General features: G+C 44.6%; 1 protein-coding gene across 10 annotated transcripts in view; it reads right to left on the bottom strand.

The window, feature by feature from the left end:
- BCL11A (BCL11 transcription factor A) overlaps positions 1–18,876 on the bottom strand; it is a gene marked incomplete at both ends in the record, with an annotated part of 97,475 nt that overhangs the window by 5,160 nt on the left and 73,439 nt on the right. Inside the window, 3 exons of one of the 10 annotated variants that reach the window (XM_081254113.1) lie at positions 2,943–4,005; positions 4,543–4,685; positions 9,929–10,030. In XM_081254113.1, the coding sequence (XP_081110239.1) occupies positions 2,943–4,005; positions 4,543–4,685; positions 9,929–10,030 (1,308 nt within the window). Of the gene's footprint in view, positions 1–2,664; positions 4,686–9,928; positions 10,031–18,876 lie in introns of those variants that run through there. The other 9 variants (XM_081254112.1, XM_081254107.1, XM_081254114.1 and 6 more) reach the window with 9 other exon arrangements.

Below are 18,876 nucleotides of genomic sequence, written 5' to 3'. Positions count from 1 at the left end.
AGAAGGAAAGGGACAAAAAGCACACTACATAACAAACCAACGTTATTAGCTTGCAGTACTGCATACAGCATGGCAGCAGGAAAAAGGAACAAAAAAGGATATGTACAACCCCTATGACAGCCATCCGTGTGACATTCTAGCAGGTTCCCCCAAACCGCCATTATATGGCTTCTCATCTGTACAATGTCACACTTTTTTGTTTCTCTTTTTTTTTTTGAAGCATACAAATAATTTGCACTATATTATCCTGCCAAATTAAAAAAATATACTGTGGCAGCCTGTCTTTTTTTTTTTCCACTACCAAAAAAGGTACATTGATACCTTTTAAGAGAACAAGCAACAGTTAAAAATACAAGCTTCAATATAAATACTATAGTGCCTAACACTAGATGAACATTTAATTCAAATACCATTCTAGAAATACAGAAAAAAGACCATAAATGTGTTTTAGCATAGGAATCAACATGAGTGTGCATTTTCCTATATTTAAGTACTATATAATCTTAAACCTTTCCCCAATGTATGTTTTTTTTTTTTTACAACCTGAAGAGCGGTGTGTATCCAAGGCATAGTATTTCCACTACCATTTTTAAATGGATAACAAGTCTTGTAACACCACCAAGACAATGGAACCCTAAAATGCAGTTCCCCCCTAAACATAATGAAGTGTTTTTTTAAAAAATTCTTTTTTTCTTAACATTTATATTTAAAAAAGTTTTGTACAAAAAAATCCTTGCACTGTAGAAGCGAAAGCAATCATTCATTTCTATGTTAAGTGTATTCTGTTTTCCATTCACAGCGCTTGCAATGTTGAGTCCGAGTAAGTAAGCTCATTAGTCAAGTAAATGGCGGGCAAAGTTTTTTTTTTAGGTTTTTTTTTAAACGCTCATCAATGAGATTGTGTTCAAATTATTTTTTTCAGCATTCTTGCAACTTTTCCCTTAAGTATAGACCTGTAAACTGGGAAAATTGTACAGTGCACTTAATTGTCCTATCTGAGCAGGTTTATTTTATACTCAACCTCTGTATCTCTGATTAGAGAAAAGATACAGATATTACAGGCAGAGTCAAGTGCTATTTGAACACCAACTGGGGCAGATGCTAGCTTAATAAAAAAGAAAAACTTAAAAAAATAAAATAAAAACAATGAATCCTCTTTCATGTTAACACAAATAGCACACAGTGTATGGAAAAGAAATGAAGTACAAATTTTAGGGAGCACAGACATATATACTGCTACTCTTAAAATTCTTTCTCTTCTTTTTTAAGAATGTCACATTTAAACGCAGGTCTTAAGAATTCATAGTTAATCATCATTGTATCAATATTAGCTTATACACCTGTTCTAGTTTAAAATGGTAAATAGTACCACATTGTGCTAATAAATCACATATTTTTTTCCTCTGTTACCCTCTGTCAAACCTTATTGTCAGTCTGTTCTTTTTAACATGCTATTCGAGGTCTTAAAGTTTATCGTTTGATTGTCCATTTGACAACCAAGTCGATCTGGATCTATTTCTTCTGGTGCCAGAATTTTTTTCAAAAGACATTATTTAAAACAAGTTATCTTCATTAAATGAATTCCTTACTAATGTATTTAATCGTGTTCCAGAGCTTTTGCACGTTGCACATTCAATTTAATCATCATTTAAAAAAAAATAAAACTTTGGGCAAAAGAGCCCATTTCTTTTAAGCTCTCATCAGGAGCAAAATAGCTTTTATACTGGTATAATCAGTTTTCCTTACAAGATTAAACGAAAGGGAAAATGATGATTAACTAGGACATAATGGGTCATATTTTTAGGTAGCCATTGTTGTGAGAAATACAATATAGAATTATACTCTAGGTCCTAAGGTTTATTACCTCACCCAATGCTGAATTAAGCTACAAGTTTATAACAAGTAGAAAGAACCATCAATGTGGTTTTAATAGATCCAAGGCACTCATATTTTAAAACCAAATGATAGAATAAACTTGTTTTATTTTTCTGTTAATTTGTCAATTCAAGGCCTTTCCTTCATCTCCAATTGATATATTTAACCCTTTAGAGACAGACATTTAGCTTGTAGAGATTTGCTTTCAGTGCCATCTATTCTGTCTATAGAGGGTTAATCCAAAGACTGTTTTCCCTCCTCATGTTATAAAAGAAAACTGTACATGATATGTATTACAGAATGTATGCAGCATGGTCTTTTTCTCTCTCTCTCTCTTTTTCTCTCAGAACGGAACTGGAAACAGCAACATGTTTTCTCAGCAACGAATCGGGGACAATTTAAAATAGCCATAACATACCATACATGCTGTCTAAGTTTAAAAAAAAAAAAAACATACACAACATGTAAATTATTGCACAAGAGAAAGGCTCAAAGTTTGCGTAAAATGCAATAGTATTGCCCCATACAGATCATGCATTCAAACGGTGAGAACGTAAAGGAAAAAAAGAAAAAGAAAAAGAAAAAAAACAAAACAAAACAGGTGTGCTGGTGACAAGCACTCTCATATTCTTAGCTTCCATTACTTCTGTTTGTTTGTTTGTATGTTTAAATCACATGGGACTAGAAAAAAATCCTACAGGGTGTGGGGCTGGAGGGCGATGGGGAAAGGGGAGGGTGATGAAAAAAGGAGGTGGCAGGTGGGAGTGAGGGAGGGGTATTAATATACCTCTATTCAGTTTTTATATCATTATTCAACACTCGATCACTGTGCCATTTTTTCATGTGTTTCTCCAGGGTACTGTACACGCTAAAAGGCATCTTACAAATTTCACATTTGTAAACGTCCTTCCCCACCTGGCCATGCGTTTTCATGTGCCTGGTGAGCTTGCTACTCTGGGCACAGGCATAGTTGCACAGCTCGCATTTATAAGGCCTTTCGCCCGTGTGGCTTCTCCTGTGGACAGTGAGATTGCTACAGTTCTTGAAGACTTTCCCACAGTACTCACAAGTGTCGCTGCGTCTGCCCTCTTTTGAGCTGGGCCTGCCCGGGCCCGGACCACTAATATGGGGCGTGCTCCCTCCACTTCCCGTGCCGCTGCGCCCCGAGATCCCTCCGTCCAGCTCCCCGGGCGGCGTGGAGAAGCGCAAGCTTCCGTTCTCCGAGGAGTGCTCCGATGAGGAGGCGAAAGGCGATTGTCTGGAGTCTCCGAAGCTAAGGAAGGGATCTTTGAGCTGCCTGGAGGCCGCGTAGCCGGCGAGCCACTGCGAGTACACATTCTCCGTGTTGGGCATCGCGGCCGGGGGCAGGTCGAACTCCTTCTCGAGCTTGATGCGCTTGGAGAAGGGGCTCAGCGAGCTGGGGCTGCCCAGCAGCAGCTTTTTGGACAGGCCCCCCGAGGCCGACTCGCCCGGGGAGCAGCCGCGACCGTTAACAGTGCCATCGTCTATGCGGTCCGACTCGCCGGCCACCGAGTCTTCGTCGCATGTGTCCCTGTGGCCCTCGGCCTCGGCCAGGTGGCCGCGCTTATGCTTCTCGCCCAGGACCTGGTGGAAGGCCTCGCTGAAGTGCTGCATGGAGCTGAGCACCATGCCCTGCATGACGTCGGGCAGGGCACGGCCCTCGTCGCCCACGCCCACCACCGCGCCCCGCGAGCTGTTCTCGTGGTGGCGCGCCGCCTCCAGGCTCAGCCCGAAGCCGTAGTCCACCCTCTCGCTCTCCGTCAGCTCCTCCTCCTCCTCTTCCTCCTCTTCTTCCTCTTCCTCGTCGTCCTCCTCTTCCTCCTCGTCCCCATTCTCCGGGATCAAGTTGGGGTCGTTCTCGCTCTTGAACTTGGCCACCACGGACTTGAGCGCGCTGCTGGCGCTGCCCACCAGGTCGCTGGTGCCGGGTTCCGGGGAGCTGGCGGTGGAGAGGCCGTCGTCGGACTTGACCGTCATGGGGGACGACTTGTGCATGTGCGTCTTCATGTGGCGCTTCAGCTTGCTGGCCTGTGTGCACGCGTGGTCGCACAGGTTGCACTTGTAGGGCTTCTCGCCCGTGTGGCTGCGCCGATGCACCACCAGGTTGCTCTGAAATTTGAACGTCTTGCCGCAGAACTCGCATGACTTGGACTTGACCGGGGGCTGGGAGGGAGGAGGGGCGGATTGCAGAGGAGGGAGTGGGGGCGTCGCCAGGAAGGGCGGCTTGCTACCTGGCTGGAATGGTTGCAGTAACCTTTGCATAGGGCTGGGCCGGCCTGGGGACAGCGGTGGGCTAGACGTGTTCCCTGCCAGCTCTCTAAGTCTCCTAGAGAAATCCATGGCGGGAGGCTCCATAGCCATTGGATTCAACCGCAGCACCCTGTCAAAGGCACTCGGGTGATGGGTGGCCAGGGCCATCTCTTCCGCCCCCAGGCGCTCTATGCGGTGGGGGTCCAAGTGATGTCTCGGTGGTGGACTAAACAGGGGGGGAGTGGGTGGAAAGCGCCCTTCTGCCAGGCCGGAAGCCTCTCTGGATACTGATCCTGGTATTCTTAGCAGGTTAAAGGGGTTATTGTCTGCAATATGAATCCCATGGAGAGGTGGCTGGGAAGGACATTCTGCACCTAGTCCTGAAGGGATACCAACCCGCGGGGTCAGGGGACTTCCGTGTTCGCTTTCTAAGTAGATTCTTAATCCATGAGTGTTCTGTGCGTGTTGCAAGAGAAACCATGCACTGGTGAATGGCTGTTTGCAAGTTGTACATGTGTAGCTGCTGGGCTCATCTTTACCTGCAAAATAATACAACACCAACATCAATGTTTAATCACCAAGGAGGGCATCAGCAATTGCTTATTTATGTTCCACCTCCAGCCTTCCCTGCCCCCAGCCCTCAACCCCGCGGCCTAAGCCCTCACTGACCTCATCCCCTGTGCCTAGATGGTGCTGGCACATCTGGAGGTTGGTGCCCAATAAAAATTTGTCAAATCAGTCTTCCCGCCATTTGACTCAGTTCTAAGAATTTTAAATCCAGTCTTCAAAGCAGAAAGATCGAGACCGATTCAAGCTTGAGGATGAGGATCCCTACATTCTAGAGAAATTCAGCAAACATCTTCTGAACTTCCCAGTCTTTCACCAGCTGTGTTTTGGGACAAGCCATTTCATCTCTGTGCCTCTGTTTTCCCTGTCCGTTAAGTGAGGGATTTGGACAGGCTGGCCTAAGGGAAACTTTCCCGCTTCCTAAATCTCCCTGGGTGGCAGGTGAACTTTCTAAATAGGCAATCATTTCATGCAGATATGAAAAAAGAGAAGGTCAACTCATTACAATTCTCTATGGCCCTAGAGATGCTTTTAATCTTAGCCTGAAACACACTAATTGTTGATATTGTTAAAAATGAGAAGGTACTCATGAAATAATACGTGGAAGAGAGACTGGCAACATCCTCACAATCCCAGCCAGTGTGAGGGTCAGTTAGTTCCAATTCTGGTTCCACAACACCCCACGGGGATTCCCATTTTTATCTCAAGGGCTGTTACAGAAAATCTCAATAGAGAAATTTAATTCAGATCTAACCAACAGGCCGTATCAAATCTTTAGGAGTTGTCCCCCCACTCAAACAAATGGGAGTCTAGAGAAGTTAGGTGGAGTGTCTAGTGCCAGCTTAAGCAGACACAGCGTCCTAGTTTAAGAACAGTTAAAGCAGCCAGCACCATGAAGGGTAGCAGGCTGAGAAATGCTACACTAGCCTCCTCCTCATTATTTTGAGAGGCTAACAACGTGAACCAAATTATACAACATCCTGCGCCCTCAGCTGAGCCTCAGCTCCAGTTGAGAAAGAAACAGAAAGATACAGTTCAGCTAGTCAACTCTTTGGCCAGTAGCCAAGCCGTCTGGAGAGGGGCCCTGCTTAAGTCACATTATTTCTCTCTCGCTGAAAAGAACCCGAGAGTGGGAAATGCCGCTGTGGCAAAGAGGGGCCAGCTTGACTTCCCAATCATTCCTTTTCGGTGATAGCTAAACTAAAAAAACACATATAACAAGGGAGTAACTAACAGTTTACCAGTCAACTCAGCATTAAAAAGGGCTCAGATGCTGGTGGCCAAAGGACTGGGATGAGAAAAATCAGTAACTTCCCAGGAATTCCAAAAAAGACACTGTATGAAGCACAAATGAGAAATACACTTTAGTCCCCCTTTTTAAGAGGAGTTCCCTAAGGCCACAGATAGTATGTGTCAGTAACTCTTGAAAAAGGAAAAAATTCACCATGGAGTTAAAGAGTGGGAATGAGGAATTAATCAATTATGATTCCTCCATTTAGCAAGTCAGAAAAGCTGGCAGCATCTTCTCAGGAGCCCCAAACACTCATATTCCAAAACAAGCCAGCCTCACTCAAGCACTTGTCTGAATAATGGACTCCCTGCCCTGACCTTGTAATTTACTTTACAATGCATTTATAATCTCACTCAATATATCCCACTCCTGGGTAAATCTCTTTAACAAGATTAGATGATAAGATACCAAAATTAGGTTTCAAACATTTGCTAATGTGGAGGGGGGAAAAAAAAGGCAGAAAGATTTTGAAAGAAAACCGCTGACATTAGTATCACATTATCTGCCTATTTTTGTTTGCCTCCTCTCTTCAAAGGGAAATAAAAAGCATCATTGAGAGTATTTTCATAAATTTTTTGTTGTTGTTGAACAATGACTTGGGTCCTAAATAGGCAGGAAAAAAACTATCTAGTTCCAACTACCGTGACCCTCTGTGGCTTTCTCCTTTGCCTCTCTAGGACTCTGTGTTATTATCATACATTTAGCCTGACAATCTGAATTGGGTAAGTAAAGAGGAGATTTGTCAGCTGAAGCAAGTCGTTAACACTTTCATCACTACAAATGCCTTTAAATCATATTTTACCTTATAATATTCTATTGAAACCCAGGACTGGACCCATAATTAGCGATGCTGGTTTTGCATGCACCATGAATGCAGCCATTGGTAAATGCCGAAATCTACATAGCACTACATCAAGGATCTCATCTGGATCCTTTTAAAAAGGCTTAAATGAGAAAAGCCCATTTTATTTTGCTGCACTGAGCTTCCTAAAATTTTGTTTTCAAAGCTATGTGATCATGCTACAATATGTTAACACTGTGCTGTTACCCTCCCCTCTCTCTCATACATCAGGTTAGAGAAAATGACATTTTATCTTATAATGAGCATACAACATACAGTTTTCACTACTGCATTTTAGTATTCCCATCAACTAGATATTCTAGATCATGAGGGCAGCTAGTGTAATCATAATGTCAATGAGAAGGGCTGTTACGATTGAGACTAAAGATTACATGGAAAGAGCTGCTTTGAAACTGGTAATTATTACCAGTCCACTAATAGCAAATGATGCATTACAGTTTCACCATATAATCTGTATTTCACTCAGCTCATGCCAGTGCACCATATTATATTACAGTGCTCACAGATTCTAAATTCCTAAACTGCAGTCATCAATAAATGTGTTACTTGCCGTAATTTGTGAAATTACTTTGTTCATAACATCTTTGATGGTTTAGAAAGACCAGAATTGATTTCCTGTGTGGCAAAATTAGGGCTACATTGATTTATTGACGTGTAAAATATAATAATATTCTTCATTTACTCTGATGAAAATCAACTTCTCAATTTGAGAGCCTCATTGGGCATTCACTGGGATTGTTTTGATTTAGAGCAATAAACGGAGACCTGGCCCCGAGCATGGGAACTTGAGGCATCAAAACGGTTAAAATCAGCTATTAGCTCACCTACACCGCTTTTACTTTATTTCATTTTTTTGTTTGGAAAAGAATAACTCCATTCCTAGTTTGTCACCAAGGCTCAAGAGTCAGGATTTAGAAGAGTGATGTCTTATGAGGGACCCCTGGCTCTACTATTTACTAGCTGGTAGCTCTGGGACAGTCATTTAATTTCTCCGAGTCTCAGGTTTCCTATCTGGAAAATGAGCATAAAAAACAGTACCTTAAAGAATTGTGAGGCTCAAATGACAAACATATATAAAAGCTCTCTGTAATCTATCAGGTCCAACACGAATGTGAGTTTTCATTATTACCAGGCTTGATTAGTTACCACGAATGATGACTAACCACACGTTACACACCCACAAGGGCTTCTGGAGGAAAGACTGGAATCCAGAATCCGGGCTTTCCCAGGCCAAGGGGAGGCCCTGGTTAGGAGAAAGCAAGAGGGGGTGATTTTAAGGTCCTTGCCCATGGTCCACCCAGCAGGGAGGCCACAAGGTCAGTGCTAAATGCTCTGAAAGCCAAGGGCACTGGTTAAGGCAGCTGAGTGGGGTGCGGGTCAGTTTTGCTTCAGAACTTTCTGGATCCCTACAACCCATTTCCACATACCTTGTTCTGGTCACTCCTAAACTGGTCCTGCCGGCATGGGCACCAGCAGACTAGGCCCCCTCCCATTGCCGGAAGCAGGGAGAAGACAGGGGCTGCTTATCAGGCTACTGGTTTCCCACCCCCTAGATCAAACTCCCTGCCCTCAGGAGGATCCAGAGGAAGAGAGAGAACTCTCTTCCTACCCCTTCCCTCCAAGGGTGGCTCTGTTCCCACAGCCAAGTAAGGGCCCCAGGCACCCCCAGCAAAATGAGGCGAGTTCTCCCCACCCAGTCAGCATGTAGGGACTTGAAACCATGAGTCCAAACCCCTAAACTCTGTACAATCGGTGACCTAACCCAGGCTTCTGCCCAGCTAGGCTTGTGGGTGCAGGGGGGCAGTGCGTGGCGAGGTGCTTTTAACCCCTGCACCACCCAGCCCTCAGGACCTGAGGGCTTGTGAAATTCATACAATAACTCTTTGTTACCTAGGATTACCTAGGTGTTAATAAAAATAAACAACTAGCTTCCAGTCTGGTCTCAGGGCACAGGCCCTGCCCTGCAGACACCATTCACAAGAAGGTTGGGTCTAGTTGACCTCCCATCTGAAAACCAGTCACCTTTAAGGCCCCAACTCCTGCATCTTGCTCTCTGTTATTCCCTCTCCACAATTCCCTTTCTTTTTTTCTTTCCACAAAAGGTTATTTTTTTCATTTACTTTAAAAATAAAAATATTTTCCTTAAATACAAATTAGATGCCACACTTCTTTTCTTCCTGAACCTGCTTTTTTGTGTTTGGGGTGGAATCAATCCCCCGGCCCCCTCCCCCTCCTCCTCCCCCATCTGACTTTTTAGCCATGCATGACTCACACCATTTATTCCTACAGAGAGAAGCAAACTATATTACCTTCTAAAACAACACCTTTCAAAAACATTTTTTCCCAAAAACATTTTTATAAACATACAAATCTAACTTTCATAAGAAGGTCCCCACTATAAAAGTTGGCTTAAACAAGTAACTGGATGGTGGTAGTCTTAGTGATGGCAGGGGTGGGGGGGTGGCATCTTTGAATTTTAGCAACAATGCTATGCATTTTTCTCTAAATCTAGGAGAAAAACAAATAGAAATCATATATGTATGCACATATATAATGTACAATGCATATATAAAAATATACCATGTTTAAATACACATGTAAATGCATATATAACAGGCATGAGGTTAACTCTAGAGTAACTGTGAACTGACTCCTTTCAGTTCTGGCCTCTGCTAAAGACATATGCCATGGAGTAAATCCGAAGTCCTAAATGAGGCCATGGGAGTGAATGTCCAGCAATACAATGGGCCCTGAACACACAGATGTATGCAGTCACCAGCCATGGAGCCACACAAGACCCTGGGGAGGAGACCCGCAGGGATGAGCTGCTTTCAGCCCCATGCCTTCAGTAAGGAGAGAGAGAAAAAGGGGAGGGAAAAAAGCCACTTGGGGCTGAATGGATTGGGGGAGCTGGATGCCAAGTGAGTAATGGAACATACATATGCAGATGCCAATGTATTTTGGAAATAACTCCTTTCAGTACTTAAAAAGGAAGGGTAATTTCCAGAAACTCTCATCTCTACACACATGGACGTTTGTAGAAGAAATAATGCTCAACTTACAAATACCCTGCGGGGCATATTCTGCACTCATCCCAGGCGTGGGGATTAGAGCTCCGTGTGTAGAACGAGGGGAGGAGAGGCCCCTCCAGTGCAGAAGTTTATCTGTGAAAGAAACCCAAAATCAAGCACTAAAGCTATAAACAATGTGCATCTTAAACCACAGGATATCACATTTCAATTCCATTAAAATAGATTAACATCATTACAACAGCCTTGCAGATAGTTAACAGGCCCAAGGCCTGTATCAAAAGAACAGTGGTGAGTTCTTTCCCACAGTTCTGTTTTGGTTTTAATTTTGGTCTTTTTTGACAAAAGGGAAGGGAGTTTGTTTTAGGTATGGGGCAGCGGGGTGGGGTTCTTTGGTTCATTTGTTTGTTTGTTATTGTCTGATTATTGTCTTATAATAAGAGATGTGTAAATAGCAAGGGGAAAATTGGTAATATGATTGGCAGCCTGGTAAAATGGGGGGATTTATCTGCAAGGCTGGTTTACATGCATACATTTACTTTACTTATAGACAAGCTCAAGCAAAAAACAATACGGTAACAGGAAATGAGTAGATTTGTGAATCTTTTCTTCTGGAACAGAGTCCCACTCTGCCTTTCCTGTCCCACTCTTCCCATTCTGTTTCTATGACAGCACCTTCAATGATAGGGAAACCTTGGGCATCTCAGGACTTGGAATTCTATCCATGGAGTACCCCATGCAGACATGGCTTCTTACAGCACAAAGCAGTGGGCAATAAAGATTAGACTTCTGGGCTTAAGATAACTTTGGCCAAGTCCTCACATTAAGGGTAAGGAATCCTACCATTCAATGACAAGGAGCGAAGCAGCATTCCAAAAATAGCAGCACCCTGAAAAAAGTGGCCCACCTTCTCTATTTTACTGCACTGGGTTGCACTCCAGTGAGGAAAAATGACTTCTCACACTGATAAACATAAATCTAGCCGTAAATCAAGCAGTTCTAGCAGTGAGATTTTTGTGAGAAAAGAAATATTTGGTTTGTGCAACCTGGGGATTGTATGGTTTATGTGGTGAGTTCCTAGCTTTTCCAAGTCCACCTTGAGCTAACCAAGCATGGAGAGGTCAACCTTGAGACAGAGTGGAGGAGAGATGGAGCAGGGACACTCCGTGTGTCCTAGAGGCTTGGAGTTTGTGATGATTGGGGGAGGCGGGAGAGAAGAAAAACAGACTTTGATGGTGAGTAAACAGAGTATGTTTTCCATTAGCTTAATATTAAGAGCACTTAGAAGAGTTGTTGTTATACTCTAGGATAGCAGGTCTCAAGTGTAAAATACATCCTGTTCTCCTTCTATAGATCATGCTGCCAAGAACAGCCAGGGCAGTCAGCACAAGGTTCCCTTTCATGAGGAGCCTGGTGGGTAACAATGGCGTGTTGCTCGTGGAAGCTCTTACACAGAGGCATAAATCTGTTGTTACTGGGCCTGCCCAGGGAGGCTGCCACGAAGGCTCCGCCTAGCCCGAGACCATCTACAGAGGCATGTCCTCCTCCCTGACCCCAAACAAAACAAATACCACAAAATGAACCAGCAAAAGCAGGAAGACTAGACTTAAAAAGCAAGCATGTCTTCATCTAACTGCTTATGTTCTATGAATTGAGAGGCAAGGGTAAAATTAACTACAGATTTAGTCATAGTGTTTTTCAATGAGAAATCTGAGAATCCATTTTTGCACTTGTTCTTGCCTCAGCTACTTAATAAGTTTGTTTGTCGCCAAGACTGAAGTCTGTTTCTTAGGAGACCCATACAGCTGAGTACTGTGACCCCAGCATAAAAGCAACAAGGTGCTTGGACCCTCACACCAGGAAAGACTCATTTCATATTCCCTGCCACTTACTCTGGGAAGACCCTGAGGTGCCTCAAATAGACCCCCAGCAAGCAATGGGAGAACCGTTAACCTGGTCCAGGCCTGACCACTTGCATGCATCTCCTGTTGGCAAACTCATCTACTAACCCATTGGCCTAGATCAAGCTGAGTTTCTGGGGGTAGCAGCCTGGCCCAGTTCCCCCACAGCACTAGGCCACAAGGCAAAGTGAGGGCTCATCAAGGAGAGTGTCTGAGTATCTGCCACCATTATTTGGTTTTGGGTTTGGTTTTGAGTTGTAAAAAACCTTAGAGATCATCAAGTCTAATGCCTTCATTTTACAGGTGGGGAAACTGAGGCTTTGAGAAATTAAGTGACTGGCTCACAGCTATCATGATGGTTAACCACAAAAGTGAAGATCAGAATTAGTCTCCCGACTCCCCAATCCAGTGCTCTTTTCTGGGATATCCATCTCTCTCCCTCCCCTCTGTCATTCCCACCCTGGTCTGTACTGCTCAAGAAGTACCAGTGAGAAGGGATCTCTTTCTCTTGACCCATTCGGAGGAACAACCTCGAGTCCACCCCAGAGGTGCTGAGTGGACCTTTCAAAAGGTCCAAATGAACTGACTTGGTTTCAGAATTGGAAAACACCTGACCTACTTCCTGCACCTTGCCTCACCCCCACTGTTTTCATCCTCTACTTCTGCTTCCCCTGCAGAATCAGCCAGCTGAAGAGAAACAAACCATTCCTATCAGCCTAACAAGCTACTGACACTGTCTTCGTGAGAGACTCATTCTTGCCTTTCTCTTCCTCCAAGAAGAGTGTCAAACCAAAGACAATGGGGACCCCAGCTGATTCTGCAGCCTCCCCCGCCAAACACATCTCTGAACACGTTCTCATTGGTAAGTAGAATCAACATTCCCACAGGAACTGGAAATGCTGAATTGTTAATAGCTTCCCTAGGGTTTAACTTCTTGCTATGATGCTTTCAATTATTCCATCACAGTTTAGGCAGAGTAGTCTCACAATTAATGCTTCTAAGCATCACCCTCAACCAGCAGCTCTGCCTTCCCAGGCTGCCCCTGACTGAGGGCCTCTTCTCCTCCCACCTGCATTTTCCTTCTCCCCAGGGAGAGGTGGGCTACGGTGGCTGGCAGGGAAGTGGGCGGTCTAGCTATGCTCTCTTTATTTCCTTGGTGGTTCTCTCAGGGCAGTGGTTCTCAAAGTGCAGACCCAGGCCCAGCATCAGCATCACCTGGGAGCTTGTTGGAAATGCAAAGTCTCAGGCCCTTCCTCAGAATTACTGAATCAAAAACTGGGATTGGGGAAGTGGGTGTAGAGTATAAGAATCTATGTTTAGCAAGCACTCCAGGTGATTCGTACACACAATCCAGTTTCATAAGTGCTGTCTTAGCATGAGGGGAGGAATGGAAGCTGGAAGCTTTGATGTTCTCCTGGCAGCCAGAGATCCACTGGCTATGAGGCTCTCTTCCCTTCTGTCTGCTGTCTGGGACTCACCTCCTTTAGGACCAGAGCAAGCCTGGGAAATTCCTAAGGATCCCTCTATGTGGAATCCAAGGTTCCACCCTCTCGCACTGACCAGGACAGGGAAGAGGCCCAGACTCAAACAGGGAATGCTCTTTGCATAACATCCAAACCAGCTTATGCCAGGCAGATGGTGTCCTCACTGCTTCCATAAATGCGGAAATGTTTGCAAATGCAGCTATGGCACGCTGCACGGATGCAGTAAGCACTGGACTCCTGTTTCCCTTTCTGGACTCTCAAATGTGTTGCCCTCTTCTGAATTAATCTTTTCAAATGCCTTGTACTCCTCTGGTGAAAAGCATTTTAACCTGTTCTGTTTCATAAAAGTCTCTCCAGGGCTTCCCTGGTGGTGCAGTGGTTGGGAGTCCGCCTGCTGGCGCAGGGGATGCGGGTTCGTGCCCTGGTCTGGGAAGATCCCACGTGCCGCGGAGCGGCTGGGCCCGTGAGCCATGGCCACTGGGCCTGCAGGTCCGGAGCCTGTGCTCCGCAACGGGAGAGGCCACAACAGTGAGAGGCCCACATACCAAAAAAAAAAAAAAAAGTCTCTCCAGACCCAGCATTTCCCCTTTAGGGCCTCAGAAATGCCTTATGCATTATTAGGTTGCAATGTTTCCTTATGGCTGAGTAACAAATAATGAATCTTATCTTTCAGGTCTCATTAAAAAATCTGCCACAAATTGGGAATGGTTTTGATTGAATGTTATGCATCGGTCACTTTAGATTTCTATATGCATCGGGACCAACTTTTGACACAGAGCTCTATAAACCAGGTGGGATGTCCCTGGAATTGAAGATCATTAAATCAAGTTTTAGGTTTCCCCAAGAACCTCTCAAAGATTCCTTTACTACTGACCTGTTATATGTTTCTGAAACTAATCACTGGGTGTGTCATATAGCCACATCACTGTCTACCAATCAACAAATAATACCGCTGATCTACAAATGTGCTGAAACAGCTGAGCACAAAGCATTATTTCCAAAACACTGAATGACTGCTCCGGGTGCTGACTTTTATAGGAATTAAAAACCCAGGCCTCTCTAGAGGAGTAGATACACGTATAGATGTTTGCTGTTCACGAAAACATATATGTGCATTTATGTATTTCTTTTCTTAAACATATGTTTCTAGGTAACTGCCCTGTTTTCCCAGCAAGATGGGGCACAAAAGAGGTAGAGCCTCCCCAAGAGGAAGGGTTACCCTGTGAAGCGTGACCTCCCACTCACCTTGCATCTTCAAAAAAAAAGAGAAGATGACAACCCACTGTGATGGGGAGGGATCTCTATATTGGTGACAGGCTTTGCAAAATAAAGGACACTTACTGTCCCTTCTAGCTCCAACATTCTCAAGTCCCCTCTCTGTCCTCAGCCAGTAGCCAACTTACAGACTACACTAAAAATGCATCCCGAAAGTTTGTAAAGTTCCCTGAACAAACCAATTCCTGTTCTATCAATATTACTGGATCTAAATCACAAAAATAACAACAGTGCAGCTAGTCTAGGATAGAGGCTTCTTTATCTAACTGGAAAGCAAATCCACTGAATCTCCTTCTAGCTCCTGACCCTCCATTTAAGACAGATACCAGCCCCCATCTCTCAGATCCTGTGACTTTTTAGAGTATTATAGAGCCAACATTAGCAATGCCTGTCTTGAGTTGGGTCAATCTGAACTAAAAATGTGCCAGCTTTATCACTGCTCACAGACTTCTTAATTAACCTTCTGATATTGTCAAAATTGCATTCCCTTTTGTTCTAGAAATGAGCATTTACACGAGTGTTTTCCCCATCACTATGCTTTTTCACTAGCTAAGATTTTACCGAATCGTGATGTTCCGTATACACAAAGCAAGCAAGAATTCTTCAGACATCACACTAGAGAACTTCTTTGCTGAAACTTGTTCATGGTCCTTATATTAGCAGAGACTTCACCAATGACTTTCATCTCATCAATCACTCATTGGAAAACATTTTTTTTCTTTTTTTGACCAAGCCTATCACCTCAGAGCCTTGATTACCTAACAACACATTACTAACTTCACCTTTTAAGAGTTCTCACCCTAGGCATCCACTCTGAGTGAGGAGGAGAGATGACATCTTTCATGCCCCTTTATCTATAAAAATGCAAAAAATGCAAGCCACCAATCTGTCAGGCCTAAACAAAATTTTCTGCAATCTGTGTCTTTAACATAAGCAAAACATATAATTCAAAAAAAAAAAAAGGAACTTGCTTTTCTGAAGAATAAGTAAGCCAAAGACATTGTGTTCCATCTTTGTGTTGAAATGCAGATTGCCCACTAAAAGGCAAATCCTTCATTTCAAAAGTTTGAATAGGATGGTACTTAAAAAAAAAAGAATTCCGGGGGCTTCCCTGGTGGCGCAGTGGTTGAGAGTCCGCCTGCCGATGCAGGGGACACGGGTTCGTGCCCTGGTCCGGGAAGATCCCGCATGCCGCGGAGCGGCTGGGCCCATGAGCCATGGCCGCTGAGCCTGCGCGTCTGGAGCCTGTGCTCCGCAACGGGAGAGGCCACAGCAGTGAGAGGCCCACGTACCACAAAAAAAAAAAAAGAATTCCAACTGGTTAAATTTAGGGTGTTGAAAAAAGTTCATTCCAATAATATTTTTTGGCTCTGGGCCCTAAGTATTTTCACTTGATCATGAATTAGATAAATTTTTATTACATTTTAAGCTCTTGCCTTAGAATGGTGGAATGTCTTGAGGAGACTGGAAGGGCAGCTCATAAGAAGACAAATCGTTTTAGGACAGTTTTTTTTTTCCTTTGTTTAACTGTGTACCTCACTATGCAAGACGTGTGTACCTGGGATAAATTCCATTCATTCATTCTTTCACGCATTCATTCAACAACTATTTACTGAGTGCCCGAACTCAGTAAACGATTATATTGCCCCAAGCAATGGGTTACCTCTGTGGGCAACGCAAAGAAAAGTCAGACACAGACTTCCCTACAGGAGCCTCCATCTAGTAGAGAAGATAAGCCTGGAAAGGAATCACTCTGCTCCAAAGTAGAAAGTGTGTCATAAGAGAGGTACAGATAAACTGAACGGAAATTCACAGGAGACAAATAACTTCCATTTGGAAGGGAGGAGAGTGGCTTTAGGAAAAAGGGAACTTAGGAACTGGACCTGGAGAGCCAAGAGGAAGGACTTTCTAGACAAAAAAAAAAGCAGGTATTGATGCCCAGAGAGAAGCAAAGCTCGAGGTGTACCCAAATGGGGCCCAACAGGTAGTACATTTAAATCAAAATATTACTCACCAATCCATCCTGTTGATACCAGAGGATATGGTCACCTAAATAAACCCTCTGAGGGCTTTTGTGAAGGATTCACCTTTCACAACTTGTTATTTTTCAAACATCACGTTTTCTTACAATAATGGATGCAGCCACGTGGACGCTGGTGAAACTATGAAAGGTCATCTGTCCTGTTTTGTTTCCCCCCACCCTGATTGTTTTGCCCCCTGATGAGTGGTGAGTGGTCTACCAAGGCAGAATTCACTGTGTTCTATTCCTCTGAGTCAGACAAACAACTGTTGATAGCCATGTTCTTCCTGCAACCCTGCCTCCCCGGTTTAAATAATCTATTTCAGATGTAGCACTGCCAGTTTCACGTGGGCTTGTACTTGCTGACACATCTTCAACAAATGACTGTGCAAGAAAGGTGGAGATTTTCCTATACCTCTGTGTCTCTTCAATCATCACCTTGACCTTCCCTCCAAATTTCCCCTCTTTCTTTTCTCTTCAGAGCCACGGGAAGAGCGGGGGTAACCTTACTCCCGCTCTGAGTCCTTATTGGAGGACTTTGTGTGTGGTGGGGTGTGAGGGAGTGTACATGTGTGGGCACAGGCTTGCTTCTACCTGAGGTTATTTTTCAGGTTATTTGGGGGAATTGGGGAACTACTTTTAAAGAGGCCTTGCCTAATCCATTCCTTCATGGGTCCCACTGAAACTCTCTCCAGATTCCTTTCTTCCTTTAGGACGTTAGGGACTCGTTCCTCTGGAGAGACTTCTAGAACAAAGTCAGGAATTTAAGTTCTTCAATCTCAACTCTGCCATTCCCCGGCTAAGCATGACTTTGAGTAAATCCCTTCCCCTTTCTGGCCCTCAGTTTTCCCATCTTTAAAAAGAGAAGACTGGGGGTTTCCCTGGTGGCGCAGTGGTTGGGAGTCCGCCTGCCGATGCAGGGGATGTGGATTTGTGCCCCGGTCCAGGGGGGTCCCGCATGCCGTGGTGTGGCTGGGCCCGTGAGCCATGGCCACTGAGCCTCCGCGTCCGGAGCCTGTGCTCCGCAACGGGAGAGGCCACAGCAGTGAGAGGTCCGCATACCGCAAAAAAAAAAAAAAAGAAAAAGAAAAAAAGAGAAGACTGGATTAGATGGATGAGTTCTTTCTCCCAGGCCAGTCTTGAGTCTCCTTGAGACCAGATCAAGGGCAGAAGTCTTGGACGCAGTTAAGAGACCTACTATGGGCCATCCTAGAAGCTGGCCAGGATGGGCCTATGCCCCTTATGAACTTGCAGGGATGAGAAAAAAACCTACAGGCCTGTGTGGGCTGGGTCTGGTGCCCAGGCTAATTCTTAGACTCAGAGAGTAGGCCTGGTGGTGGTTTTCAACCTCCTGGGGCACAGTCGTGCAAAGCTTACCTGTCTAAGTTTCAAGCAGGAAACCTAGGTGAGTCCTGAGCCAAAGAGACTGAAGGTCAGAGAGAACCAGGAAGAAACTTCCCACAAACTCAGGCTAAATGTCAAGGGGAAAGGTCTCTGTTGCCCGTGCCCGAAGGCCAGTGGCAAAGCTCGGCCTCATGTCAGAACCTGGTACCCACTGCACATGAGGGCACGCACAGGACTCTAAGAAAAGCCAGAGTCCTCGCCCAGCCACCCCAAACCAGGGAGGCAAGGCCCCAGCGCCCTGTGGTCCCTGCCTCAGCCAACCTGAAGGGTTCCTGGAAAGCCATGTGTAAACTGAATTTCTGTAAACTGAATCACATTTGCTAACGGACGTAATTTCAGGGATGTTTCATCACCCTTCCAGGCTCATCGAAAATTGGCAGGGCTTCTAACACTTTTACCTTTTAAGTGCTTCTTCCTCCACCCCCTCCCCAACCTCTCTGTCAAGTAGTTAATGATCTGTAAACAAACACTTTAAATTCAGTGGGGGAGCTCACTATTTAAAGGAACCCTGCTGGGAAACCTTTTGAAAAGTTAACAATCTTTCTGTAATGTGAAAAATCACCCTCTAATTTATCAGTTTCCATTGATGAGATTTGGTGTGTATTGGGCTTTCTTAAAGTGGGGCTCAACCGCAGTATCTTTGTGGTTAGAAGAAGGAGTGAGGCATGAAAGAAGCTGAAGTCCTGAACAACACTGTTTCTTTTGCCCAAATCATCCGGTCTCACGCAGATGTATTCGCAGACCCCACTCACCACACAGAGAAAGGAAGAAAAGGATGGAAAATCATAGCGCCAGCATCTGGAAAGCCTTGAAAACTACCCGTGTGTTCCCCCTGATTTAAGGATTCGATGTCTGGGGGAACGAGCATTTTCAACTGAGGGGAGGAAGACCTTTGGG

The sequence above is a fragment of the Mesoplodon bidens genome, assembly GCF_964165515.1.
Source record: "Mesoplodon bidens genome assembly, chromosome: 14".
In the NCBI taxonomy this organism is placed as follows: domain Eukaryota; kingdom Metazoa; phylum Chordata; class Mammalia; order Artiodactyla; family Ziphiidae; genus Mesoplodon; species Mesoplodon bidens.
This window is presented reverse-complemented; position numbering and strand designations above follow the sequence as displayed.